This window comes from Anser cygnoides, chromosome 2 (genome assembly GCF_040182565.1).
Source record: "Anser cygnoides isolate HZ-2024a breed goose chromosome 2, Taihu_goose_T2T_genome, whole genome shotgun sequence".
In the NCBI taxonomy this organism is placed as follows: domain Eukaryota; kingdom Metazoa; phylum Chordata; class Aves; order Anseriformes; family Anatidae; genus Anser; species Anser cygnoides.
The window spans coordinates 56697393-56722463 of record NC_089874.1 but is presented as its reverse complement, the minus strand read 5'-3'; the positions used below and the strand labels follow the sequence as shown (position 1 = coordinate 56722463).

The window sequence follows — 25071 nt, the reverse complement described above, 5'->3', positions numbered from 1 at the left end:
TAAACTGTTTTGCAGCTTCACTGATGGTATTTGTGCTTAAGAAACTCTTATGGTGTATGGTTCAATAGAGAATAACAAATATTGATCAGATTATGTCTACGCTTTCATTTTAGTTCCCCTTTTTTGGGATGAAAGATATGAATACACATTGAAGTGACAGGAACTGTATGAAGCACTCTTTTCTGTAAGTGAGGGTGAATTAAAACACTTCACTTACTCCCTAGTACAGCAGCAAAGAGTTATAGAAACACTCTTATAGTGATGCAGGGAGGCTGGTTTTGTGCAAAACTAAGCAGTCGGCTCAAGTGCCACTAACTAAACTCCCAGTTATGAAACCAAAGTCTTAGCAGTCACACAGTACAGTTAGCTCCGATGCTTTTTGGAATAGCAAGATATATATATATATATATATATATATATTTGCATCTGAATTTATGCAGATGTTTATTTGTGCAGTCCCCAAAATGAGCTTTTCTTTTATTCTTAAATTACGGAAGAAGTTCTTAATTATTTATGGTGTCAAAGTTTGAGAAAAAGGCTATGCAAATAAGGTTGGGATAATGAAACAATAGGGTTGCTGTGCATCAGGGAACTCTGGATGATGGATCAACCATCACAGAGCTCAGAAATGTGTAAATTTGAGAATCTCAGGAGCCTGCTGTTCAAGGTCGGTTGTGTTCAGTGTTTTAACCTGACTCCATAAATAATTTCTTCACTCCCTAGCAATTCTTTTACCTTAGGGGACCCAGTGGGAGAAATACTTTTTGGCATTTTTTCCTACTGTGTTTACCAGCGATAGGATCTGAGGGAATGGCATGAAGCTGTGTTGGGGAGGTTCATGTTGGATATCAGGAAAAGGTTCTTCACTGAGAGTGATCGGGCACTGGAACATGCTCCGTAGGGAAGTAGCACACAAAGCCTGCTGGAGTTCAAGAAGTATTTCAACAATTCTCTCAGATGTATGGTTTGATTTTTGGATTTGAACTTGATGATCCTTGGGGGTCCCTTCCAACTTTGGTTATGGTATGATTCTAGAATTCTACAAGCTCTGGAGCACTCATAGACTATTTTGTCTACTTAAGAAAACAACCTCACACTTGAATGATCAACCCAACTTACTCTTTCATGATAGGCGTAGAATTCAGTGAAAATGTGACTCTATTGAAGTTATGTTGGTAAAATGACACAACATGGTAAGTAACAGTATGAGGAGAGGAGTGCATGTAGCATCAAGACAAGGTGGATTTGCATGGTGGGGTTTTTAGTTGTCTGGTCAGAATGTGAAAAAACATTTTCCCAGGCCTTCTGTGTTGGCAGTATCTTCATTTAAATGTTCTGTCTGTCAAGGGAAGAAGAAACTTTTAATGTCTTCAAGTATCTCACGGTTTTAAAGACTTCCTCAGGAGGGAGTGTGCTGTGACCTTTGTCTGTGAAACTTTCATGGGTCATTTCCCCTTCACAAGGTTATTTAAAAGAAAATAAAAGAAAAAACTCACTTAACCTCTCTTGGGCTATTCTAGAGAAGCAGATTAGAGTCCTTATTTGCCTTGAGGGACTGGTGTTTTACACTCATTCACAGGTGGATAGGCATAAAGTCAGTATGGTGCTGACCTTACGTTTCCTTATTATAGGGAAACTTTATGTTCCATCACATTTTCTTTTGTCTTTTCCTGCCTCTTCAGCTAATGACAGGCAGCCGAGTTGCAATAATGAGTACCCATTACATCAAATACATGCTTCAAGGGTGATCAGATGCTAGTGTCAGACAGGTCTTGGATATGCATACTGCCTTTGGTGGATATCACTGTTCTCAGACTGGGAGAGTGTCTCTCCACTGTAGTTGCAGGTTGGATGGCTTTTTTGGGGGAGTAAATCTGAACTGTGTTGCCTCATTTATTGATGTACCTTTTCTATTAATTACACAGCAGACACATTTCACCGCTAGCTCAGGCAGAGAGGGATTGTCATGTACTTCAGTTGCTCTGGCAACATTATCTGAGAGAAGGGGATGGCTGTGTGACAGGTTCTGGCACAGGACTGCTGTTGGGGTGACACTGTACTCCGTGTGATGTTGATTTCTGTTTCTGGCTTTGGACAAATTTCCAGTTCCATCATTATTTTCATAGCTGATGTGAAATGGAGATTGCAGTAGCAGTTCCTCACAAGGCTATAATGAACTTGAAGTGCAGACATTTAGGGGGGAAAACAAGGTTTTCACCTCCTCTTGCTAAAAGCATATTTATCTTTGATCATAAATTATTAAGAGCTATGATTTGGTTGATGAAGAGATTATAAAACTGTGTGACTAGCACTGTATCCCAAGACCCAAAGACTAGGTCTCACAGAAGTTTAGATGAAAATGAGCACAAGGCTTTTGCAAGGCCTGTAGATACATCCTGAATAGCATTCCTTCCTAACTACCCTGGGAACAGGGGGCAGAAGTGAATACAACCAGAGATGGTTTGGGTTTGTTAGGAAAAGCTGTTCTTATCATTTCTGCAGGCAGTAGGCTATAGCACTTCATGAGGAGCATCGTCCTCTGGAACCTTCTTCTGGCCACCATACATCAGGTCATGGTCCCTGTAATGTTGCTTATTATCATGTTTAAACATTTTAAAAAGTTTCTAATGCCATGAATTTATTTTTACTATGGAAACAAATACACTGTTCTTATTCTTCTTCAGTTTTCCTCTCCAGGAGGATCTTGAGTTAGGATTTCCTTCAAGGAGCACATTCATTTATACCACTCTATTAAAACAGTGTGAAGAGAATTTACTTCAAGCAAACAGTTCTGCTTTTGGAATATTTAGTTCATCTACTGTCTGAAGATCAGTGGTTGTAAAAAATACTATTTTATCAATTACACAGTGCTTCATCAAAAACATCATAATTGGACAGGAAAGAGTTGAAGAAAGCATTTGGCATTTCATGTTGAGCCACATGACTTCCATGTAATGCAGATCTAAATATTTGGATGATTGCAAAAAGTCTCTCTCCTAAGTCTGTTGTTGAACTGATATGCTTTATTTAAATTAAGCTATTTATTTAAATACTGCGCACTGGCTATATATTTATTTAAATAAAGAAAGCACACTGGTTTCAAGCAAAATAGTAGAAAACCCATCGAGCAACTCTGGAAGTAGATGTAGGCTGTTCAGAAAGTGTCAAGTACAATTTATATGCTGGCAGCAGTGCTTTAAGCACTTTACAAAGGAATGTGAAAGACATTTGTATTTCTGCTCTGAAAAATTCACAATTGAAGTATGAGTTCAGAATAATTGGCACGTTTCTTTGTAGTCACTGGAAAGCTGGGGAACTGAACCAACATGAGACTGAACAGTTGATGCCCTCAGTAACGTTCCCTGTTGATTTGCACTGATGAAATGAAAAAGCTTAAATTGCTTCCTTTCATGCTTTTCTTGCTCTGCAGGAAGAAGACTCTAATGTCCAAAATTGTTAACTGTCTGAAATTACTTTACCAATTCAAAGGCAATAACATAATGCCTCAAACCACGATAAAGTGCAGCACTGAACTGCACATTTAGTTTTAAATATTACATTTCTTTGACTAATGTCTTACACGCAGTTGACACAAGAGAAGAAATATAAAGTATTAAAAAGGTTTCAGGTCGTACCCTAGCCAAAACCAGCTGCATCAGTTAATTGTATCTCTTCTGTCTACATTCCTTTAACAGACCTGGTAAACTGTTAACCTGGATTAAAAAAGAAAAAAAAAAAAAAAAAAAAGGCTTTCCTTTTGAGTTCAGCCCAGTAAAAATCTTTTCATATGTGCCACATTGGATGCTCACATCCCCTAGTTAGCCCAGTGTTCCTTCCCAAAACCAGATTGCTTTGTAGTGTGTTAGTGATGTGTAGGAGGAGTCACAGAGAGCTGGGATGATATTATACTTTACTGATGCACCAACAATTTGATCTACCCTGCTGTTTACCTTGCACCTGCATGTCCATGTGCTGATACAGGCATGTTTCTTTTGGGGACAATTTTGAATGCCAGTTTGACACTTTTTTTTTTTCTTTTTCCAAGTACTATATTTATTGCAAGCTTCTGTTTATTTCCAGCGTCCTTCCTTTGTGTTGGATTCCTGTCATTGCTTGGCTCCATGAACTTCAGTTGCCTCATTTCCTCTGCTGCTTTCACACTATATGGTAATGTTCCTGTGTCCTGTCCTTGTCCACCCTCCCTGTCCTGGTCTTTTTATAAGGAGAAGTGTCAAAAGTACAGTTAGTAACTGAGAACAAAAGGTAACCTTCTGAGTCATATATACTGTAGTGAGGATTATTTAAAGATTGGCAGGTGGGACTTCAGTTTTTGTACCAATAGCATTATTTTTCCTTTTGTACTTTTACAACACCTCCTAGACTTGAAACAATGCAGACATACATGTTAGTTTCCTCTTAAAGGGTGGGCCACCTGAGAAGATGTGGTTCATTTTACTGTAAGTATGTGCTTACATTTCACTGTATAGTAGGTAGAGATACCCAGCTGGACCACTTTTTGAATGATGATGGTGAAACAAGTGAACAAGTTCAATTGCAGTTGCCTTGCAGGGTGGTGAGACCTGGCATGCGCTGTCAGGGAGCAGGAGAGCAGGGCTGGCCCTGGGTGGTGGAGCAGGGGGCTGCAGGTGGTGCAGAGCTGTTGGGAAGGCCCTCGCTCAGGGTCAAGTGAAGTGAAGGCTCTGGGAATATCTTTGACTTGCTTATGTCCTTGCGTAACAGAGCAGAAAAAAAAATACATAGGGAGATGCAAACATTTTGAAATTCTAACATCCTAAAGGGGGAAGTATTCTTCTAATTAGCTTAACCAGGTGGTAAATTAATACATGACATATCTATGTATTTTAAAAGGTTAGGTTTGCTTTTACAGCCTTTTCCTAACACGTGTTCTTACCTGTAACTTCCTGTTGTTTGTTTCTTGTGCTGTAGGGTTTGAATCACATTCATTAAGACTGGGTAGAAGGCTGGACTTTGCTTGCCACTTGCTCATGTGCTTGTCAGGACTGTCAGCACATTATAAGTCCCCTGAACAGCCTCACCAGGTCCCCCTGAACCTTGTGTATTGGTCTGGGGGGTCGCATTCACTGATGTGCACCATAGGTGGTCTGGCCCTAGCACACGTTCTGGCTTGCTGGCAAGCTTTCCTGTATGCATTGTGAACCTAAGTAGTAACTCACCTTGTCTCCCATTCTGCCTCTGGCACTATTTCCTCATTTATGTCCATGCTCCCTGGTTTGTCCTCTGCCATGCTGGGGCTGTTGGTGCAGCACGTTATCCACTCACAGCTCTGCCCACCTGGTTCAGGCTGGGGCGGCAGCATCCCATTGGCAAGGGTATGAACTGCACCATGGGTCACCCCAGCTTGTCCCTCTCACACAGCCCTGCTCCTGATGCTCCCTGATAAATGCCCTGCCAATGCTGTGCATAATCAGCCTGGCAATTGTGAGTGGTCCCTGTGCTTTGCCTGAGAGTTCACATCAGAATGGACAGTCCTCAAGAATTTTTGCTTTCCTGAGTGTGTTTCAGGCTTTTTTTCTTAGAAGAAGTTTATGCTTTGCACATCTATGTATAAATTTAATGCTATAATATCACTGTTACCTCTGTTGAGGGTTTAACATCCTGGTGGGATTAGCTGGAATAAGAACTGGGCTCAGAGAAGTGATTCAACATTTTAAAAAAATAAGCCAGATCTGCAGTATGTGGGAGTATGAAGTAGGCCTAAAAGGACAGTAAGGATAAAGACTTAGATCCTTAAGGATGGGCTGCAGCATGGAGAGGACCAGTCAGATGCCTAAGGTACTTGAGCAAGGTGTATGGTGTGGTTCCTGGGAGCTATATGACCTTATGCTTTCATAGCCCTTTGTGAAGCTAAAACTGGTAAGACTCTTCTCTTTGAGCTGTAGGCAGTGGCATAGCACGTTTTAAGCCAAATCTGTTTCAGTAACTTGGTTATCATGTTTGCTTTCGCTTTTGGTAGATGGGTATGTCAGCATATGCCAGAGTCAGATCCTTAGCGAACTGAGATGATTGAAACTCAATCAGCGGTCTTACATGCTAACTAAGGATCATCCCGTTTTCTCCCAACAGCTGGTGCAGCAAACCTTAGCTTGTAGCTGGAGGTACAGAAACGATAAATTCTTTCATGTTTCTCTTGCTGTCAGGACATGTTTCTGCTCTGGGAGCTCCATGACCATATTCTAACTAAGTGTACTTCTGCCCTTCCTTCCAGCACTGTGCTTGAGCTGGCATTACAAGCCTGTGTACTCTTAACACAATGCAAAATTGGAATAGAGAGATGTATGTTCATCTGCCTTTAGGAAATGCTTACTGTTGATAGTTGGATGAAGGTAGGTATGGAGGTTATACAGAGAAGGTATATTTGACAAAATATATTTGAAGGTTTGTCTTACAGTCCTCTTATCCAAAGATTGTAATTGGGAAACTATTTTTTTTTCTCCCAAGACACCCCATCACCACAGAAAGTTGTGGTAAAGTGAGGGGTGAGATAAAAGTGGATCCAAAGTTACTCCAGATATGAACTGGCTCCTTCTGTCAACCAGGAAGTCCCAGGAGGGCTCAGGTGTAGGATCGTCATAAGCTTTCCCATCAAGTTTCAGGACTGCTCAGCCTCTTTATAATCTGAGGTGTCCTGAACACATACATTTGAAAATTCTCCCATTCAGGGCTTGTAGGGAGCTCTTTGGAAGGCAGACACATGACATTTATCTGAGCTTATCTTTTCCTTCTGTATTTATACAGACTCTAGTGCAGTGAAGTTCTTGAGCTCATAAATGCCCATGACAACAGATAAAGGAATCCTACCCAAGCTGTAGGCAGTATTTTTGTGGTGTAATAGGGTACTTGTTGACATTGTGTCAGAGCATAGGTGAAGTTATTTCCACATTAATTTTTTTAGTAGATTAGATACCCTAAAGTGTCTGTGCATTCCTGCAAGAAAACGTGTAACAGCATAACTTCAGGTTTAAATAAAAGATTGTTGAATTTACTGGCTATGCAACAGGTAACTTTATGTAACATTGAAATAAATACCTGGAAGAACTTTGGTACAGTTCTGTAAGGTTGATTTGCTCAGTATTTAAAATTAGATTTATAAAATAAATGTGAGTAATGAGATTTGATCAGTATGAAAAAATTATATTAATAGAATTTTCAAGTCTCTTCTGCATCTCAAACAACTTACAGGTGCGTGATTGAAGAGCAACAGATGTCATTTCAAACTGTTGTTTTATTTGCTGTTATGAATTGTGTGTCAGATCAGTTCTTACACAGTAATGTGCTGCTATCAATAAAACTTCAGATTCTGGAGAAAGGTAGATGGCTGTTCAGTGGGTAACTTCCAATATTGGTCTGATGTCCAGAAATGTAGATATAAATTATATGATGGTGACTGTCAGGATCCTCTTTAAAAAGAGGTATAGAAGTAAGTGGGATATTGACTTGAGGTTCAACTTGAAGTCATTTATTTTTTATTTTTATTTTTTATTTTTTTGCGAAAAACATGATGGGAAGAAATGTGTTTATGGATCAGACCACAGAAATTTCAAAAATTTCAAAACTGATTGTATCTCAGACACCATATGCGTAGGATTACACTGCTGTAATTGCTGGTGAAAAACTGCACAGTGGTCAGATAAAACAAGAATTACTTCATGTCTATTTTGAAGAAGTATTGGAGCCTCTCAAAAATAGTACTATCTATCTTGTCAGTAACTGCAGCATTCACAAGAAATGTTAAGGCAAGGGAAAATAATATTCTGACATTTCCTTCTTATATACTTATACAAGGTCTTCAAAATTATTATTGCAAAGCGATTAGTGGAACATGCAGTAGGATGTACACACAGCAATCCAAAGGTTGTTTCTGATCTATGAAATAGTTGTGATGTAAAGGCTATAAGCCTCTGAAAAAAAATAGCAATGAATAATAACAGTATATTAGAAAAATAAACATAAAGAAGTATTTATCCATCTCACAGCAAATCAAGTTTCTATACCTGAAACATTATAGACCAGTTTCCCTCTTATGTATCCTAATGGTGAATTTACATATTGCTGTGAATCCCATTCTGACTTTCTTTTTTAATGTAAAAATGGAGTCTGTTTACAGAAGGATAGTATAGATAATAAGAGGCTGCAATATAGGTTTAGGACTTTTTTTTTTTAAATGTACAAGAATTTGAAGTAGATTGCTAATAAAAGCTTGTTATATTTTTTGGTTTTCTTATTTTCTACTACTTTATCATAGTTTGCTTTTTTTTTTTTTTCTTATGAAAGGCTCTTCAAACCTATTTTCCTCATCTGTACTTTGCTGGTGCTTTCCTTCACCTCTTTCTCTGGCTTCAAGTTGATGGTCTTGTAGTATGATTCCACTAACACTAGGGGCAATCATACTTTCTATTACAGTATATGGAGAAAATAGAAGGCCATTGCTGTGATCTATTATTGACATGATTTAACATGCAGGCAACTAGTACAGTTAAACTGAACGTCCTTTTTGTTGGTTCAGGTAGGAGTGTATGGGGATGTATTTTGGCAACTGTTTATTTTGGGATTATGGCAACATCTTCTAGCAGCTGTGACCCACTTGTTTTCACATGTGTTATGAGATATGATGACATCAGTTTTCAAGAAATAAACTGAACTTCACCATTCCTAAAAAGGGCTGCCTGAAGGGTCATGTTTTTTTGTGAAAATTTTCACAACCAACAAAATGTAGTCTACTGATTAAATCTTTTTTATGAGTTGAATATCTGAGAGCAAAGAAAACAATGAGGCTTGAGCAAAATAGCATGTGCCAGTGTTTATTGTTGTTTTACCCTTATCTGACTCTATGTGGACTCCTTTGGTTTAGTGTAGATGTGAAACATCCTGTGCTACTCTGTTTTGGTCAGATCAGAAAGAGCAAAAAACAAGTTCTTCGGTGACCAGGGGAATCTGTGATGAGACCACAAATCTGTGAGCCTTTATTCTGTACTTGGTTTATCACAGCTTCCCTGCATAACACTGGAGAAGTCACTCAACCTCTTGTTTATAAAACACGGACACATTTTCCCTTACTGGTTTTCTCTCATTGTAAATTGTGTTTCATTTACCTCACCAAGGTCTTGTGAGGATCACTGCAACAATAACTATGAAGGATTTAGATATCAATGGTAGGAAATAATAGAGTAAGAATTGCAGGTGCAGTCTGTGGTCATCAAGGGGACCATGTATGGTAGTGCATCTAGGTTATTTCCTAAAAACAGGTGGGTTTGGCTTCCTCATAGAGTGTGCGCTTTAAATTTGATCTTCAATTTTCTAGACTTGATAAAGCACATTTTCAAGTACAGATTAAAGGAAAAACTATGCAGGGAATCAAGTGTATTTACTAGTATAATAACTAATACCCTTGGGAGAAAAAAAGGCCTTATTTATGAAAGAGATACAGCCATCAGAGTGTATAATAATGTTTCACCTGTGTGTTTAGATGCAAAAAAAAAATCTAATACATGGATTCCTGCTCTTCACGGTTTCAGTACATTCTGGTTCATTGGTAACTAAATGCAGAGATTATTGCTTGTCTGGAATAAAAATATATTCCTTGTAAGGACCTAAATTTTTCTCAGATGTATGTATGTAACAATTCAATTTTAACAGTTGAGAGCTTGGCATATTTCAGTGAAGGCAAAGAATCAATATGATTGGGACTGATATTCTGTGACATGTATCTTGGTTTATTTTATTGGAGTTACATGGCTGGTTCTGAAAAAGGAGCAGGAGGCAACCATCTGTGTGAAATTACTCATTTCATTTCTGATGTAAGGTTAACACTGTAAATATTTGCCAGCATTTTTTTTTTTCTGTAGGAGATCAAAAATAATTGAAGCCACATCCCTCTTAGCTATGTTTGTGAAATCCAAAGTGTGGCTGGTGCTGTGCTAACACAGTGGGCTTCTGTTAATTTCATCCATCTGGATGTAGTGCAAATTGCTGATCAGAAGACTCCTTTTGTTGGCATAGTCTGTGTTTCCTTTTGGATGCTCTTCTGACATACCTGGGTTAACATGACATCTGCATGAGATGCTTAGGGTTTTTTAACTTTTTTTTTTTTTTCCAAAATGCACGGCTCCTTTGTGTAAAAGGTGGAGACCATGAAATACAAGATTACATTTCCAAATGCACAGGGAACACATTTATGATGAGGATTCATGATGAGGGTAGTGAGGCACTGGAACAGATTGCCCAGAGAAGCTGTGGATGCCCCATCCCTGGAAGTTTTCAAGGCCAGGTTGGATGGGGCTTTGGGCAACCTGATCTAGTGGGAGGTGTCTCTGCCCAGGACAGGGGTAGTGAAACTTTGATCTTTAAGGTCCCTTCCAACCCCAAACTATTCTATGATTCTGTGCTTGCTTAATTTTAATAGCAAAGGGATTTTTGGGTACTTTACAGTTTAGAATGTGCAGTTGACCTACATTTCAAGTAGATGTGTTAGCTTCTCCAGCTCTTTCATGTCAGCAGTCTCAAGAAACTAAAAAATGTTGCTGTTCCTAATCCTTTACATTGGAAATTACAGGAAAGAGTGGTATAGACAGACCCATAACAAGTCTGCGTGATTCTCCCATTTAAAGGATAGATAAAAAGCAATTTAAAACATAATGTTCTCTAAGTGTTCATTTTTCCTTTCAAATTTACTCTTTAATAAAACCAAAACTAATGTTCAAATTAACATTTTGAATATACTGATATTCTTTTGAACCATAAATTATGTTCAAGTTTGCTTGTATCTGCATTAATTCTTTTAGATGATAGAATGAAGCTATCTAACTGATCTCTCTCTTTTCCCCCTTCTAGTTAATGGTCTAATGACGCTTGGATTAGCAGGTGAGGGATTAGCAGGTGAGCTTTACTTCTAAAATTCAAAACTTACAAATTTCTATGTTGTCAGTGACAGCCATTTGAGAAGCACTTCCATTTTATCTCATTTCAATTATTCAACCATCAGGCATTTTTTTATCGTTGATCTTGTCCACTGGCTGTATGAACAGAGAGTGTTTCAGTATTCTGTAAAGGTCAGTCTCAGTAGAGATGGTAAAACTGTAAAATTATTCATAATTTTGAATCCCTTTGGCCAGGGATTTAGACAGACTAGTATGTTGTCATATTGTTACTGTCAGATGTCTCTATCAGAACTTTTCTTACAACCCTGCAAAATACTGAAGTTCTAAAGAGAGCCAACCAAAAATACCAAGGCTATGGAAAATTCATTTTAAACACTCATTTGAGAAGGAGCTGGAGTAAATTGTCAGTGTACATTATGTAATGGAGAAGAAACTTGTATTCTGTTTGATTTATAGGATTATAAATCAAGTGATAGTTGGCAGTTTAGATTGCCCTGCCAGGAAAGCCTGCATTGCCTAACTTTTGTCCAAGCATCAATGCAGGATTTAAGTTGTCAGACATAAGACTATCATATCTGGTTTTGAATTCTGTCCAGCTTTAATATTCATCTGCACATCTAGCATTGCAAAGTATATAATTTATAACTGCTGCAGCTGCCAGATGTATTTGTGGGAATGCTCAAATAAAAAGGTTCATAGTATCATGTTAACTTCCAGAGGATAAAATTACACTCCCATTATTTCATAATTGTCACCATTTTTGTCACTATTGATTAATAGTAGATCTGATTTTTTTCTGACATTGACAAAGGCTTAGTGTCAGCTGTGAGAGCTATGCCAGTCAGATGTGCTGAAGGAGGTATGGGCAGATGTAAAGGGTTTATTCAGATAGTCCCAATTAGTCATCTGTACACCTGGAGAAGTTTGTGGCCAGTGTGAAACTGTAGGCTTAGGCTCTCAGGTTTAGAATAGGCTGTCTAGTTATGAGTGTGCTGTTGTTTGAAAGCTTGTTTTCATGCTTCCAACAGATATGATAGCTGTCTCTTGATTTGCACATGGAATTAGTGAGTCGGTGACTTCACCGTCTGAAGTAATCTGTGATAGCTTGAGTTAAATCAAAAGGCGCTCCTGTCTGGGCTCTGAAGGAGCCGTCATCTTCATGACTGGGACACGTAACGTGCACTTGAGGCTGTTTTACAGTCACATATCCCATTTTGAATGGAGATGTTCAAGTTTCTGATTGACAGGTTAGTCTTGATATGAAGTATGAAACTAACCATCTAACCTCAGTAATTTTGGACTAAATAGTAAGCAACAGTACACTGTTGAGAGTGAGGGCTGTGTCTGACTTCTCTTTAAGTGAAGACTTGCATACTTCACCTGACTGTGTTTGGCCAACATAAAATTAGAACATAATTAGAGAATAGGGAGAAGTTGGGAGAAACTTTGATTATTGTTGTGAAATTTCCTGACAGCCTTAAGTTACTAGTATTTGTTGTTTATGTAGCAACTGTGAATGAAGTAACTGAAGCTGAGGAAAGAGATAATGAAAATGAAAACCGTAAAGCAGTACTTGGTTGTCAAGTAGGCAGCAAGTAAGATTCCTTTTTCATGGAAGAAGGTAGGATTTCAGGTCCTCTGGAGCAGCAGAGGAAGAAGTAGGAAAAAGCCACCAATTCTTTTCAGGAATGATGGGATCCTACTTTCAAAGTAACTAATACAAGGAAAAGAAGTGGAATGTTAGGTTTAGGTTTCCAACAGAAAGAGGCAAGCAGAATTATGTGAAGGAGTTTGCAAATTATGTGTTCGTGCTTCTTCTATTTCAATATTTGACATTTAAGGTGCTTTCTTATCTTACATAGGTGCACATCAACAGACTAAAGTCTGCAATGAATCTCTCATGTTAGAGAAGTTGCCTGCCTGTGGAAAATTCTTTGAAGAGATGATGAAGAAAGTGGACTCCAAAAAATGGTGCAACCTGACAGAATTTATCATGTAAGAGTTAGTTTGAGTTTTGATAGTTCTCACTATACGACAATATTTGTCCTTAAGAACAAACAAACAACACACCCTGATGATCTCAAATACTTAGAACAGTGAACCGCATAATATCTATTAAGGATGTGCAAGTTCTCTAAAACGTAATAGTTTGGACATCTCTATTTTATTCCTCACATATACCAGGCTAGGCTTGCCAAATTTGGGCAGTTCTTTTCAGGAAAATGTTCTACTCTACTCAACATAAATGATATTGAAGTCAGTGAAAGGTGTTTTTGTCTTAGCCATTCACTTGCCTTCATGTTATCATTCAGTTATGACAACAGTGAAAATTCATGATAATGCTTCATGAAGAAATAATTCCACTAACACTCCTTTCTTCAGCTTTTCATGTCAGAACACCTTTCACAACAATTTATGTTTGGTGCTGGATAGCTTTATCACATAATGGAAGCCAGGATTTATCGTTATCCCTAACGCATGTAAAATATTTATGTTCCAGATAAATTAAAATCCTCCTGTATTTGGTTCCCACTTGCATAGGGCTAAGCTGTAGCTCCTAAGTCCCTGCAATGTGGCCACATGAACACAGGTAGACCCATTTAACTCGCGTGTGCATAATAGAACACATTAATGAAAACTAACCAGTGAGTTAATCAACACTAGCTGGTATTATTTTTACCTCAGGCAGTTGTTTTTATATTTACTTTATATTTCATTACTATTTAGACAAATGTTACTTAAATCCATGTTTTTTTTTCTTTTAAATTACTAAAGCAATGTACTTTTAAAATCATGCAAGCCTGTTTTCCTCTGTGCAGTTCCCTCTTCTGATTTCCTTCTCAGTAAGACGACAATAACATTTCTTCGTACACCAATTCAGAAATCCACCTCTTGTATGAAACTATCCTGTCCAAATATAAAATGATGTGTTGTATTGAAACTGCTGCAGTTTGTTTCTATGCCTGCCAGAGAGCGTGAAGAGTGAGTGTATTTTGTTTGAGTGACCATAGTACTGCAAGACTGACAGCAGTGAGGTTATCTTATCTCTATTTCTGTTTTGTAGTTGCTGGAGCTATTTAGACATCTCTCTACAAAGCTGCACACTTCAAACTCTACTCTGGAGGAAACTCACAGGGCTTGTGTAATTTGTGGCATTTTTGGCTTTGTGGAGCATCAGCTTCTTCGATGCATGTCTGCTCATGCATAATGCTTGGTTTTCGGAAGTGCTGAGTACCCTTTACACCAACTGAAATCAGAGGAAACTGCAGCTGTTCAGCACTTCAGAAAATGAGATTCAAATGAATTAGCTCTGGTGTGATACAAGATAGCCTAAAGCAGAACATCTTACTGGATTTGAAACAGCACTGGTGCTGTTTTGGGTGCTGCTCTAGAGGCAGGGTAGTCGCAAGGCAGCTGCTTCCGCATCTGCCCCAGCTACATTCTTACCTCATATGGTCTCCGATCTTTTCTCCTATTTAGTATCACCTCATGTGTATTATGCAAGATTTTAACCAACTGATAGACATGGTAGATAATGAAATGTACTTCATTGCTATGTGCAGTTCCCTATGTTTCCCTACCATCGATATCCATGTTGAGATGTTCCACCTGTTGACAGTATTTCATAATTTAATCTTACAACTTAGATGTTTTCCCTTAGGACTTTTATTTTCACATGGTGGGTGACTTTACAACCTTTCAGCCTTTTAAAGGGTAAAGTCTTAGAGCTCATGGCATTGGAGTGAAACATATGTTCATGAATTTCCCCTGTAACTGTGGGGAAGAGCACCAGGAGGTAAGGGAAGTAAGCCCTTCTTGTCCAGCTAGCAAAAATTGCATTGAAATCTGACAAAGGCATCTGTATACAAAGAAAAAGTTTTGCAATACAGGTACTGCAAGTACAAATACCTCTATGTTATAGAGCAATAATTTTAATTTTTCAATTCACAGAATTATAGAATGAGTTGGGTTGTACTCATCTAAGTAAAAAAGTAATTTTACTTATTTTGAAGGAAGCACTATAGTTTTGCCCTGTTTGATCTCCTTTACAAATGTATTATAATCATGAAACTGAGTTCTTTGGTGATATCTTGTTCATATTGGTAAGTATCCTTAACTAATGGGATTAACTGCAGGAGAGAAGGATACTTACAGGAGTCAAAGTAGTAGACTGCCTTTGTTAATGCAGGTGAAAAAGCAGGCAGCTTTTTACACACCTTGTGCTAAAATTTCTTCAAGAGTTTAAGTATTCTCGTGCAAGATTTTTCCAAGGTTTGGAGGTGATTGATGTTTCTGAATTCTCCTGAAATTCAATTAGTTAAGAACCCTTTGATAGGGTTAAAAATGCCTTTCTTCTTTGTGATAGTGCTTCCCCTTTGGTGTTATTTTCATTGTGTGTATGAGAAAATTCCTGCTGTTTTTTTTCCTGAAATTACCTGTCAGTCTGAAGCTTTCCTGATTTTTCCTCATATGCAGCACTGGAAGAAGAATGCCATCAATTAATCTGCATTATTTCACTGCTTGGCCAAACAGTCATGAGAGAGATTTCAGTGACTTCAATTTGCTGTCACTTAGTTTTACTGCAAGATTTTCTGACAGCTCTGTTACTTATTTCCCGATTTCATTCTTAACAAACTTGTATTCTTTAAAAACCACACTTTTGGCTAGTTTTAAGCAGGCGATGCTGTCATGTATGGCAACTGGTACTGGAAAACAAAATGGGACTTTTAATCTCTGAAGCTGATCCTGATCTTGCTGAAAATGTATAGCAATCACATATCAACTACAAAATATCAAGATACCAAGTAACATTTTACAGAAGCACTGTCTGGTAAAATTTTCCCCATCAGTTTTCCTATTTTTCTGTGAGGATTCATACAGAAATTAGGACACACATTTTTTGGGTCAGATTGTCAAAAGTTTTTGAAATCTTAAATATATTAAGGGCCCAAGTGGGGTTTTCAAATATTTTCAAATTGTTTAGACGCATGGGTTTCAATGGTTCATGTTTGGATGCTGGAATATGAAAGGCAACCAGAAAGTAGAAAAGTAACCCCCCCACCCCTTTTATTAAAAAAAAAAAAAAAAAAAAAAGAAAAAAAGGAAAAAAAAAAAGGCTGGAGACCTTCAGTGACAAAAGGGAAGCGGATCAGTCATTCACAGTTTTGTTGGTGCTTTTATGTTATTCAGAAATAGCTCTGAAGATAAAAACATGACTAGGTAGTTAAAATGGCAGGGAATTATAGTATGCAACTGAACAATCTGGTTGATTGATTGGCTGCTGTGGTAACAAACACTATACAAATGTAGGAAATACAGATCTACATGGCATGTCAATGCTAAAAACTTTAGTACCAATTTATACTGAAAAGTGACGTATATAAAGAGCTTTGATTAATTAGAAGCTTTTACTTAGTGTATGATATCAAGCTTTGCTAGATTAATACGTGCTATTGGTTAATCCTGCACTGCATTTCTTAAAGACAAAGAGTTGTACTACTTTTTTTTCACATGGATACATCCAGTAACTTGATTCAAAGAACATTCACTAAAAAAAAACTGTCCAAAATAAATGGTATTGTAGCACAGTCCTGTCACCTTTCCTGATTTTACATCATTATCATCTCTAGAAATCAAGTATTTTTAGTGATAGTGATAGGGCTAATGGCATTTACATACTCCTTTTGTTTACAGATTACCAGGCACCTCTGTTCAGAAGTATGTGGATTTCCCAGTGATTTGGGCTTGTTTATTTTTTTTCTGCAATTAAAAGACTAAGAATACAGAGAAATAAATAATCAAGGGGTCACTGCTGGAAAAGTGAAGATGTCCACAATGTAGTTATTTAGGCATAAGCCATCTCCTTTCTCTGATTCAGCTGTTAGAGTTATGTTCATTTTATTGAGCTGCCAGAAGCATCCCTTTTTAGGCAAAAGATGCACGTTGTGTTTTGGAGACACTGAGAAGCAAATGTCACTAAAGAGTGCAATCCTACAACTGTCCTTTAAGCAAATGTATTGGGAAATAAAAAAGAGGGCAGGATGCTGTGTGATTCTGGACAGTGAAAGATACAGTGAAGAGAGTATCCTTATGTTTCCCATTAGAGCCGACCAATTTCTCCGATGTAATTAGGGACAGTGGTGACAGATGAGTCCAGAAAATGATCTTCCTTCAAAGAAATTCCTTTCAGCAAAGACAAATGGATGCCTACTTGTTTTGTATGTCTTTTGCTGCACAGTCACTCATCTTCTATCCTTACACATCTTGTCACTCCAACAATCCTCTCTTAAACTGAATTTCCAGAGAAGCATGGCAACTTGGAGTTCTAAGGAGCACATCCCGAAACTCATTTCTCATGGATAAAAAAGAAAACTATGGAGTGCTTTTTTTTCCAGCTTGAACAATAAATGAAATAACAATTCATAAGTTAATATCCAAAAGACAGTGTTGTTATGAAATTCCCAGTGTTTGAATCTACTGACCGTTTCCTGAGGGGACAGACCAGCCTCAGTAACATTTATTTGGTATTGGACTGAAATTGAGAAATAAAGGATTTCATTGTTATCTGTATTCTCTGTGTTAGTCATGTGTCATCTATTTCAGTGTAGGGCATTCTGTTATTTGAAGCCTATATTACTGTTGGAACAATCATCTTGTTGCAACAGTCACATATCTGTTTCCCTGGGAGCTCCCAGCCAATCATTCTGTGTTTGCCAGTAGTGGATTAAAAGGCTAGGAATGAAACAGAAATTTATGTTTTGGAAGAGAGTTCTGACAGAGTAGTATATGTAAGGAGAATATTTTTTATATATATAAATTATAAATAATATTTTTTTATTTTTATTTTTTATTTGTTATTTCAGCAAAATAATTAATTGCAACAGACTTGTTCTTGCTGTTCCTATGTTTCTTTTGACCCCATGTCTGTCTATGACCTAGAGAGCCCCTCAGTTTTGCTGAGATATGGCACTGCTTTAGGGCACCTGGAAGGTGTTACAATTCTGATTTTTTACAAAGTTTTTAATTTGAGTCCTTAGCAGAAGAGGAGAGGGAAAAACCTGTCTTTAGCTACATGTCCAAAGCTGACACGTTGCAAGTAAACATGTACCTGATGGAATTCTATGCTTTGGCATGAGCATGGTCTGAGGTCCATCTCCACCCTGATCAATTGTTTTCTTTTCAATACAGCCTCAGTGTAGTTTTCTGAGAACCCTTTACATCAAAAATGAATTGTATAAACAGAAGCAATAGGCTTCATTCCCACTGAAATTTACTAAGAAGATCCACCCATGTTCTGTACAGATGTTTAAGATTTGAAAAAGGAATTAAGGAAAAAAATATGTATATGACTAGAGCCAAATTTGATCTAATCTTCTGAAAAAATAATCCTAAAGCTGTTGCTCAATTTTAAAGTTAACATAAATTTTGCCTGTTCAAGTTTGACCTAACTAAGCTAATTATAGAAGTGACTAGTTTGCAAAGAAACATAGTCAAATATTAAAAGAAAGCCCGTTGACATTGATATCAATGGGAAAACAAACTGTAGAAGGAAACAGGATGATATTATATGCCCCTAGTTCTTAAATCTTTGAGTTAATAACCTTTCTTGACTGAAGTGGGCCAAAAGCCCTCCAAACTGAGACATTTTCTTGGTCAGTTGTGAAAGTTTTCTTCATCTTTCCTATTGACTACTGCAAGAAGTCTCATCCAGATGCTGACTGGTGATCACATCCAGCTGCTCATGTCAAAACATCTGTAGAAGAGGAATATGATGTGAAAATCTTAGAAAATCACTGGATTTGTTTTGCAGCTAAGCTGAGGGACTGATTCAAGTGAGATAATTCTTTTTCACAATAACATATCTCATACTTAGAAAGTGGATACCTTAGGCTCATTCTTTTCAGCATTATCACAGAAACATAAATTCTGGATTTCTGCATTTGTATTTCTCACATAAAAGATGGAAAAGAACAAAAATGATTGGTAAAGCAGGAGTATACTGTAAATAAAGACCAACTTTTTGAAACACTGAGTGCACGTCTTTGGTGCGAGTGCAGGCTCTTGCTCCGGTATAGACCTGGTCACCTACATACCTACATCTAACACTGGCAGGGCACCTCTGAATGAGAAGAGTCAGTTATTAGAAAACACTGGCTGCGGGGTCCTGAGGTGGAGGTGGGGCTTCTTGGAGCTGAACCTTTGAGCATCCAGCACGTGTGTGATTTTAGATCCAGAGTAGTACTGATTTAAAGGGAGTACCACTCTTCCTCGGTTGTGACGTTTAGGGCTGTGTGTGCATTTTTGTGTCAGGATTTATATCTCAGTAGACACATTAATACAGTGGTTATGGTTTATTTTAGACAAATTCATGCTAAAATGCTGCAAATCACAAATGTGCTTGCACAGCAAAAGTTCACTGTATTGTTGCTGGGTCCCTGGATCATCTTCTGCAATGTTTTTGAGTAACATTCTATATGTCTGAAAAGAATTCTCTTATTTCCCTGAAGATTTATTGGGAAGGGAACCAAAATTCCTTATTTAGCCTGCTGTAACCCTTCTCAGTTTTGTCATCCCAGATTTCATAGAAGAAAATACTCTTCATCAGCTTAGTGTCTCTGTGGAGGAAGGTTAAAGAAGCCTGCAGTTTATGTGACCTCTTATTATATGTAGTTTATTTACCTTTAAATGTTTTGTGCTCTGGTATAGAAAGGACTGTTGTGATACAGTGTTATTTTCTTTTTTTTAATAGGGTGGTCTTCCTTCAGGCTTCCTCTATAGACATAGTTGCTGCTTTTTTTTTTTTTTTTGAGCTCTCAGTGAAATGCAGATAACAATGATATTTCATCTGTTCTCCCTGTGTATTTCTTTTTTGCTTCTTTAGATATCAAAACTTAAAATATTTTTAGATGAAAAAATCCTTCTAAAACCTCCTAGAGGTCATGGCAGCAGTAAGGTAGTTGTAGTAACTGCCCCCAGTAACCTTTTATGTTCCTTCTGGGACTCATGCCTTTCTTATCAAAAGCAAAGAAAGCAGTTTATGAATTATAGAATCATTAAGGTTGGAAAAGACCTCCAAGATCCTCTGGTCCAACCGTCCCCCTACTACCAATGTCACCCACTAAACCATGTCCCTAAGCACCACATCCAACCTTTCCTTAAACACCCCCAGGGATGGTGATGCCACCACCTCCTTGGGCAACCCGTTCCACTGTCTGAGTACTCTTTCTGAGAAGAAATTTCTTCTAATTTCTAACCTGAACCTCCCCTGGCACAACTTGAGGCCATACCCTCTAGTCCTATCACTAGTTACTTGTGAGAAGAGGCCGACCCCCAGCTCCCCACAACTCCCTTTCAGTAGTTGTAGAGAGCAATCAGGTCTCCCCTGAGCCTCCTCTTCTCCAGACTAAACAACCCCAGTTCCCTCAGCCGCTCCTCACAGGACTTGTGTTCCTGGCCCTTCACCAGCTTCGTAGCCCTTCTCTGAACACACTCCAGGGTCTTAATGTCTTTCTTGTAGTGAGGGACCCAAAACTGAACACAGTACTTGAAGTGCAGCCTCACCAGAGCAGAGTACAGGGGGACAGTCACCTCCCTTGTCCTTCTAGCTACACTGTTCCTGACACAAGCCAGGATGCCATTGGCCTTCTTGGCCACCTGGGCACACAAGGCCACACACAAATTAGTTAGGTACTAACAAGTAAAATAATGGAAAGGGCTATCACATCTGAGCAGTTGTGTTGCTGTCTTGCTGGTAGCTGACAATTTTGCAAAAATAGTAATCTATTGCAATTAATTGCATTATTTTTATAATATTTATAATATATATAATATATATTATTATATATAATATATTTATAATAATTTGCATTAATTGCAAAAACGGTAATCTATTATTTAAAAAACGGGAAGTAAAAAAGACCTACAGTTTCTCAGTAGGCTGCCAGATGCAGGTCTGTGCTGAAAATGTGTCTGTTCATCTACTGTTTTTGATCAGCTCTAAATGTGAAGGTAATGCAAAGGCACAGCTTTTCCCTGAATGAGGCTATATTAGAACATCTTTAAGAGGAACTGCATTTCACGTGAATCTCCATTACTTCCATATAAAAGATATTTGTTTTGTTTGTATTGTGTAGATAAGAGTATATCCTGATGAATGTGAATAAAGTGGTTAGTTTGAATTCAGAGACCAGGATTCCTTATTAGGCAAGAATATTTATTACTGCATAACTGCTTTCCTCCTGATAGATGCAGTGGCTGAAATATGGTTTCTTAACACAGTTATAAATTCCTTCACTACATAGGAGAGGGAAGGACTGTTTATACAAGTCATGGCTGTGAAAATGAATCTAGGTTTGATAATTCCAGACGAGAGGTTTTTCCTCTCTTTAGTATAAAGTTATGGCAATGTGCTCCTATATCAGTCTGCTGTGGCCACCTTGCAAGGTGATGAAGAGCATTCAAAAACATCAGTTTTTTAATGAACTATTCTAAGTATGACTTCTGAATTTTAAGAATTTAATAAGGAAACTGGCATTTATGAATGCTGTGAAAACCTTGCAGATGGTTTTGCTTATAAATCCAAAGCCATGGCTGGGCTGCAGCATGCTGTAGAAATAGCAATAAAATCATAGAATCTGGTTGTAAAAGGCCTTCATGATCATCACGTTAAACCTTCAACCGATTCCCATCACTAACATCCACACATCTTTTAAATAACTCCAGATATGGGGACTCCACCACTTCCCTGGGCAACCCATTCCAATGCTTGCACACCCTTTCTGTAGAGAAGTTCCTCCAAGACTATATTACACACTAGCAAAGTGTTATTTTTTTTTCATCTGATGTGATTTCTTGGGTTTTCCAGTTCTGGACACTGAAAATCTTACTTTTTGCAAAAAAAATCTCTTTGAAGAGCTTCTTTGAAACAGGTAAATGGTTTGAATGAAACAGTATAAGGACAAATTGACCAGTTTTTTGGGAGGCTGCACAAACTTCCAAGAGTTCAGATTTGATTAACCAAAATAATCTTATTTGTTACATATATACCACAGTATATGTTACAATTGCAGTCTACAAAAGCTTCAATTCAGGGATACCACTACTGAGGAATGGGTAGAAGAGAAAATGATTGGATTTTTTTTTTTTTTTTCATCTAGGATAACTGTTTCTTTCTTGTTAAACCACTGGAAACTCTAGGTCTGCAACTGAGATAATTATGATGACTCTCATGCCAAAGTAGTGTGCTTTTGCTGCCCATTCTCCATCTCTATCAAGGCTGTTAAGAACCTTCCTGTTCATCATTTTACAGACACTTTTGCAAATCTTTGTGAAAGGTTTAACAACCTATTAAGAAAAGAGAGGGATATTCTGTGGCTGCTACTATGTACAGAAAAAAAAAAAAAAGGACATTTTAATTACCAATAGTTGAAAACTCATCAATTTTTAATGTCAGATTTCAAGTTTTCAGTTTCAGTTTTTCAAGTGCTTTTTTCAACAGGTTTTGACATTGGTTATGTTTATTTGCCATGACTCAGTGTTTTAAAGAAAGAGAGTGAAATCTGGCACTTGTCATTTACCAAAAAGTCACCAGTATAAATATTGGTAATTTCTTCTTAAAGTTAGCAAGGCTGCTGTGACTTAAATTGATCTGATCATATAATTCTGTGATTCTATACTTGTCCCACCTTGTGCATGCAAGTTACCAGCCATTAGTCAGATGCATCCACTGTGGCACAGATCAATTTGAGTCACAGTAGCCTTGCTAAAATATTGTAACTGGTGGTCTTAACTTCACCACTGTTAAAAACTCTGTCAGAACAATGCTTACTTTACCAAATCATTTAACAAATAGTTTAATATATATAAACATAATGATCCTAATGATTAAAGTCACTTGCAAGAAATAAGCAATTTAGAAGTGATGTTGGTAACCAATCCCCACTTAAATCTTATGATTGTCAGCTGATATGTCCTTTCAACATCGTTCATGCTATATTTGAATTTTATTGTGACAAGATCATAGAATCATAGAATAGTTTGGGTTGGAAGGGACCTTAAAGATCATCTAATTCCAACCCCCTGCCATGTGCAGGGACACCTCCCACTAGACCAGGTTGCTCAAAGACCCATCCAGCCTGGCCTTAAACACTTCCAGGGATGGAGCATCCACAACTTCTCTGGGCAACCTGTTCCAGTGCCTCACCACCCTCTGAGTAAAGATTTTGTTCCTAATATCTAATCTACATCTACCCTCTTTTAGTTTAAAACTGTTACCTCTTGTCCTATTACTGTAGTCCCTGCTAAAAAGTTGCTCTGCATCTTTTTTATAAGTCCCCTTTAAGCACTCCAAGGCCGCAATAAGTTCTCCCTGGGCCCTTCTCTTCTTTAGGCTAAACAGCTCCAGCTCCCTCAGCCTGTCTTCATAGGAGAGGTGCTTCAGCTCTCTAATCATCTTTATGGCCCTCCTCTGGACCCATTCAAACAGGTCCATGTCTTTCTTATGCTGTGGGCCCCGGAACTGAATTCAGTACTCCAGCTGGGGTCTCAAAAGGGCAGAGCAGAAGGGGAGATTAACCTCCCTTGATCTGATATATATATATATATATAATATATATATATTTTTTTTTTCTGTGCATCCCAGGATATGATTGGCATTCTGGGCTGCAAGCTTGTGTTCAGTTTTTTGTCCACGGATACCCCTGAGTCCTTCTCCACAGGGTTGCTCTCAATCCACTCATTGCCCAGCCTATATTCATGTTTGGAATTGACCTGACCCAGGTGCAGGACTTTGCACTTGGCCTTGTTAAACTTCATGAGGTTCATATGGGACAGCTTCTTCAGGTTGTCAAAATCCCTCTGGATGGCATCCCTTCATTCTAACATGTCGACAGTACCACTCGGGTTGGTTTCATCTACAAACTTATGTGGGCGCACTCAATTCCACTGTCCATGTCATCTACAAAGATGTTGAATAATACAGGTCCCACTACAGACCCTTGAGGCACACCAGTCATCCCTGGTCTCTACCTGGACATCAAGATGTTGTCCACAGAGTTTTGAATGTGACCATCTAGCCAATTTCTTATGGCCGAGTGGTCCATCCGTCAAATCCATGTCACTCCATTTTGTAGACAAGGACGTTGTGTGGGCAGTATCAAAAGCCTTACACATATCCAGGTAGATAGCAAAAATGTTGAATACCTCAGCCTTCTCCATGTCAGTTGTAGACAGTAATCACTAACAGAAAACAATCTCCTTAGATCTTTTTATTAAAGATATAAGCAATTATATTTCCATATAAGCAATTTGTAAAAATTTTGTCTAAAGTTATTTGATGGTAAAATAATGTGTCATAACCAATATACTGGCATCATTTATTCAATACAAATGTAATTCACAGCATGTTTTTAGAGGCAATGAATATGCAGAAGACGATAAATATGTTATGAAAATGAATACTTGATACAAACATTTGTGGTTCTTCTGTTTTCTTTTGCAAGAAAGTTTCTACATTCTTTTTTTTCAAATGGATCCACCATGAATAATAGCAATAAGATTAACTCTGCAGAGGCAAAATCTGGATTTTCTTGCTTCAAGCTAGATGTGGTATTAGTCATGTGGTAATCTGTTGACAGCACAACAAGGTATGAATTAACAGTATCCATTTATTCTGTATTCAGAGTCTTGTTTCAATTACAGAATTTTATTATATAACGATACTTAAAAAAAAAAAGTATTGTACATAGTTAATTGACAAGGTTCTGGCTTTTCTGTTCACCCTTGCAAAATGGTATGTAATTCAATGTTGGAAAGTAGTTCCAAGACAAGAAATGCTGTGTTCTGCACTCTTAAAGAGATCAGTCACCTTTTCCAGCCTATTGAATAATTTGCAAAGGGCAAATAGATGTGTTACTAGCTCCATTGATTATCTTGATGGCAATGTATAAAATGACTGTAGTCATTAGGAAAAATGATACCCAAGAGATACAGCAGCTTTGTAAAACTGAAAAAAAAAATTCTTCTATGGTAATAGCTGAGTATATAAGGGGTGGAAAGAACAAAAGTTTCCAAGGCATAGTGGATAGGTGAACAGTTAAAAGCACCATTCTTTTCAGCTTCCAAGAAACAAATGTTTTACATTTCTCTGGGGTATACA

The 25071-nt window shown here is 37.8% G+C and overlaps 1 protein-coding gene across 8 annotated transcripts in view; it reads left to right on the top strand.

The window, feature by feature from the left end:
* Window positions 1-25071, top strand: part of RAMP3 (receptor activity modifying protein 3) — a 52005-nt gene that overhangs the window by 7195 nt on the left and 19739 nt on the right. For 3 of the 8 annotated variants that reach the window (XM_048049004.2, XM_048049014.2, XM_048049015.2), the window contains exons 2-4: window positions 4081-4167; window positions 10870-10914; window positions 12779-12911. In XM_048049004.2, the coding sequence (XP_047904961.1) occupies window positions 4081-4167; window positions 10870-10914; window positions 12779-12911 (265 nt within the window). The other 5 variants (XM_048049012.2, XM_048049011.2, XM_048049005.2 and 2 more) reach the window with 5 other exon arrangements.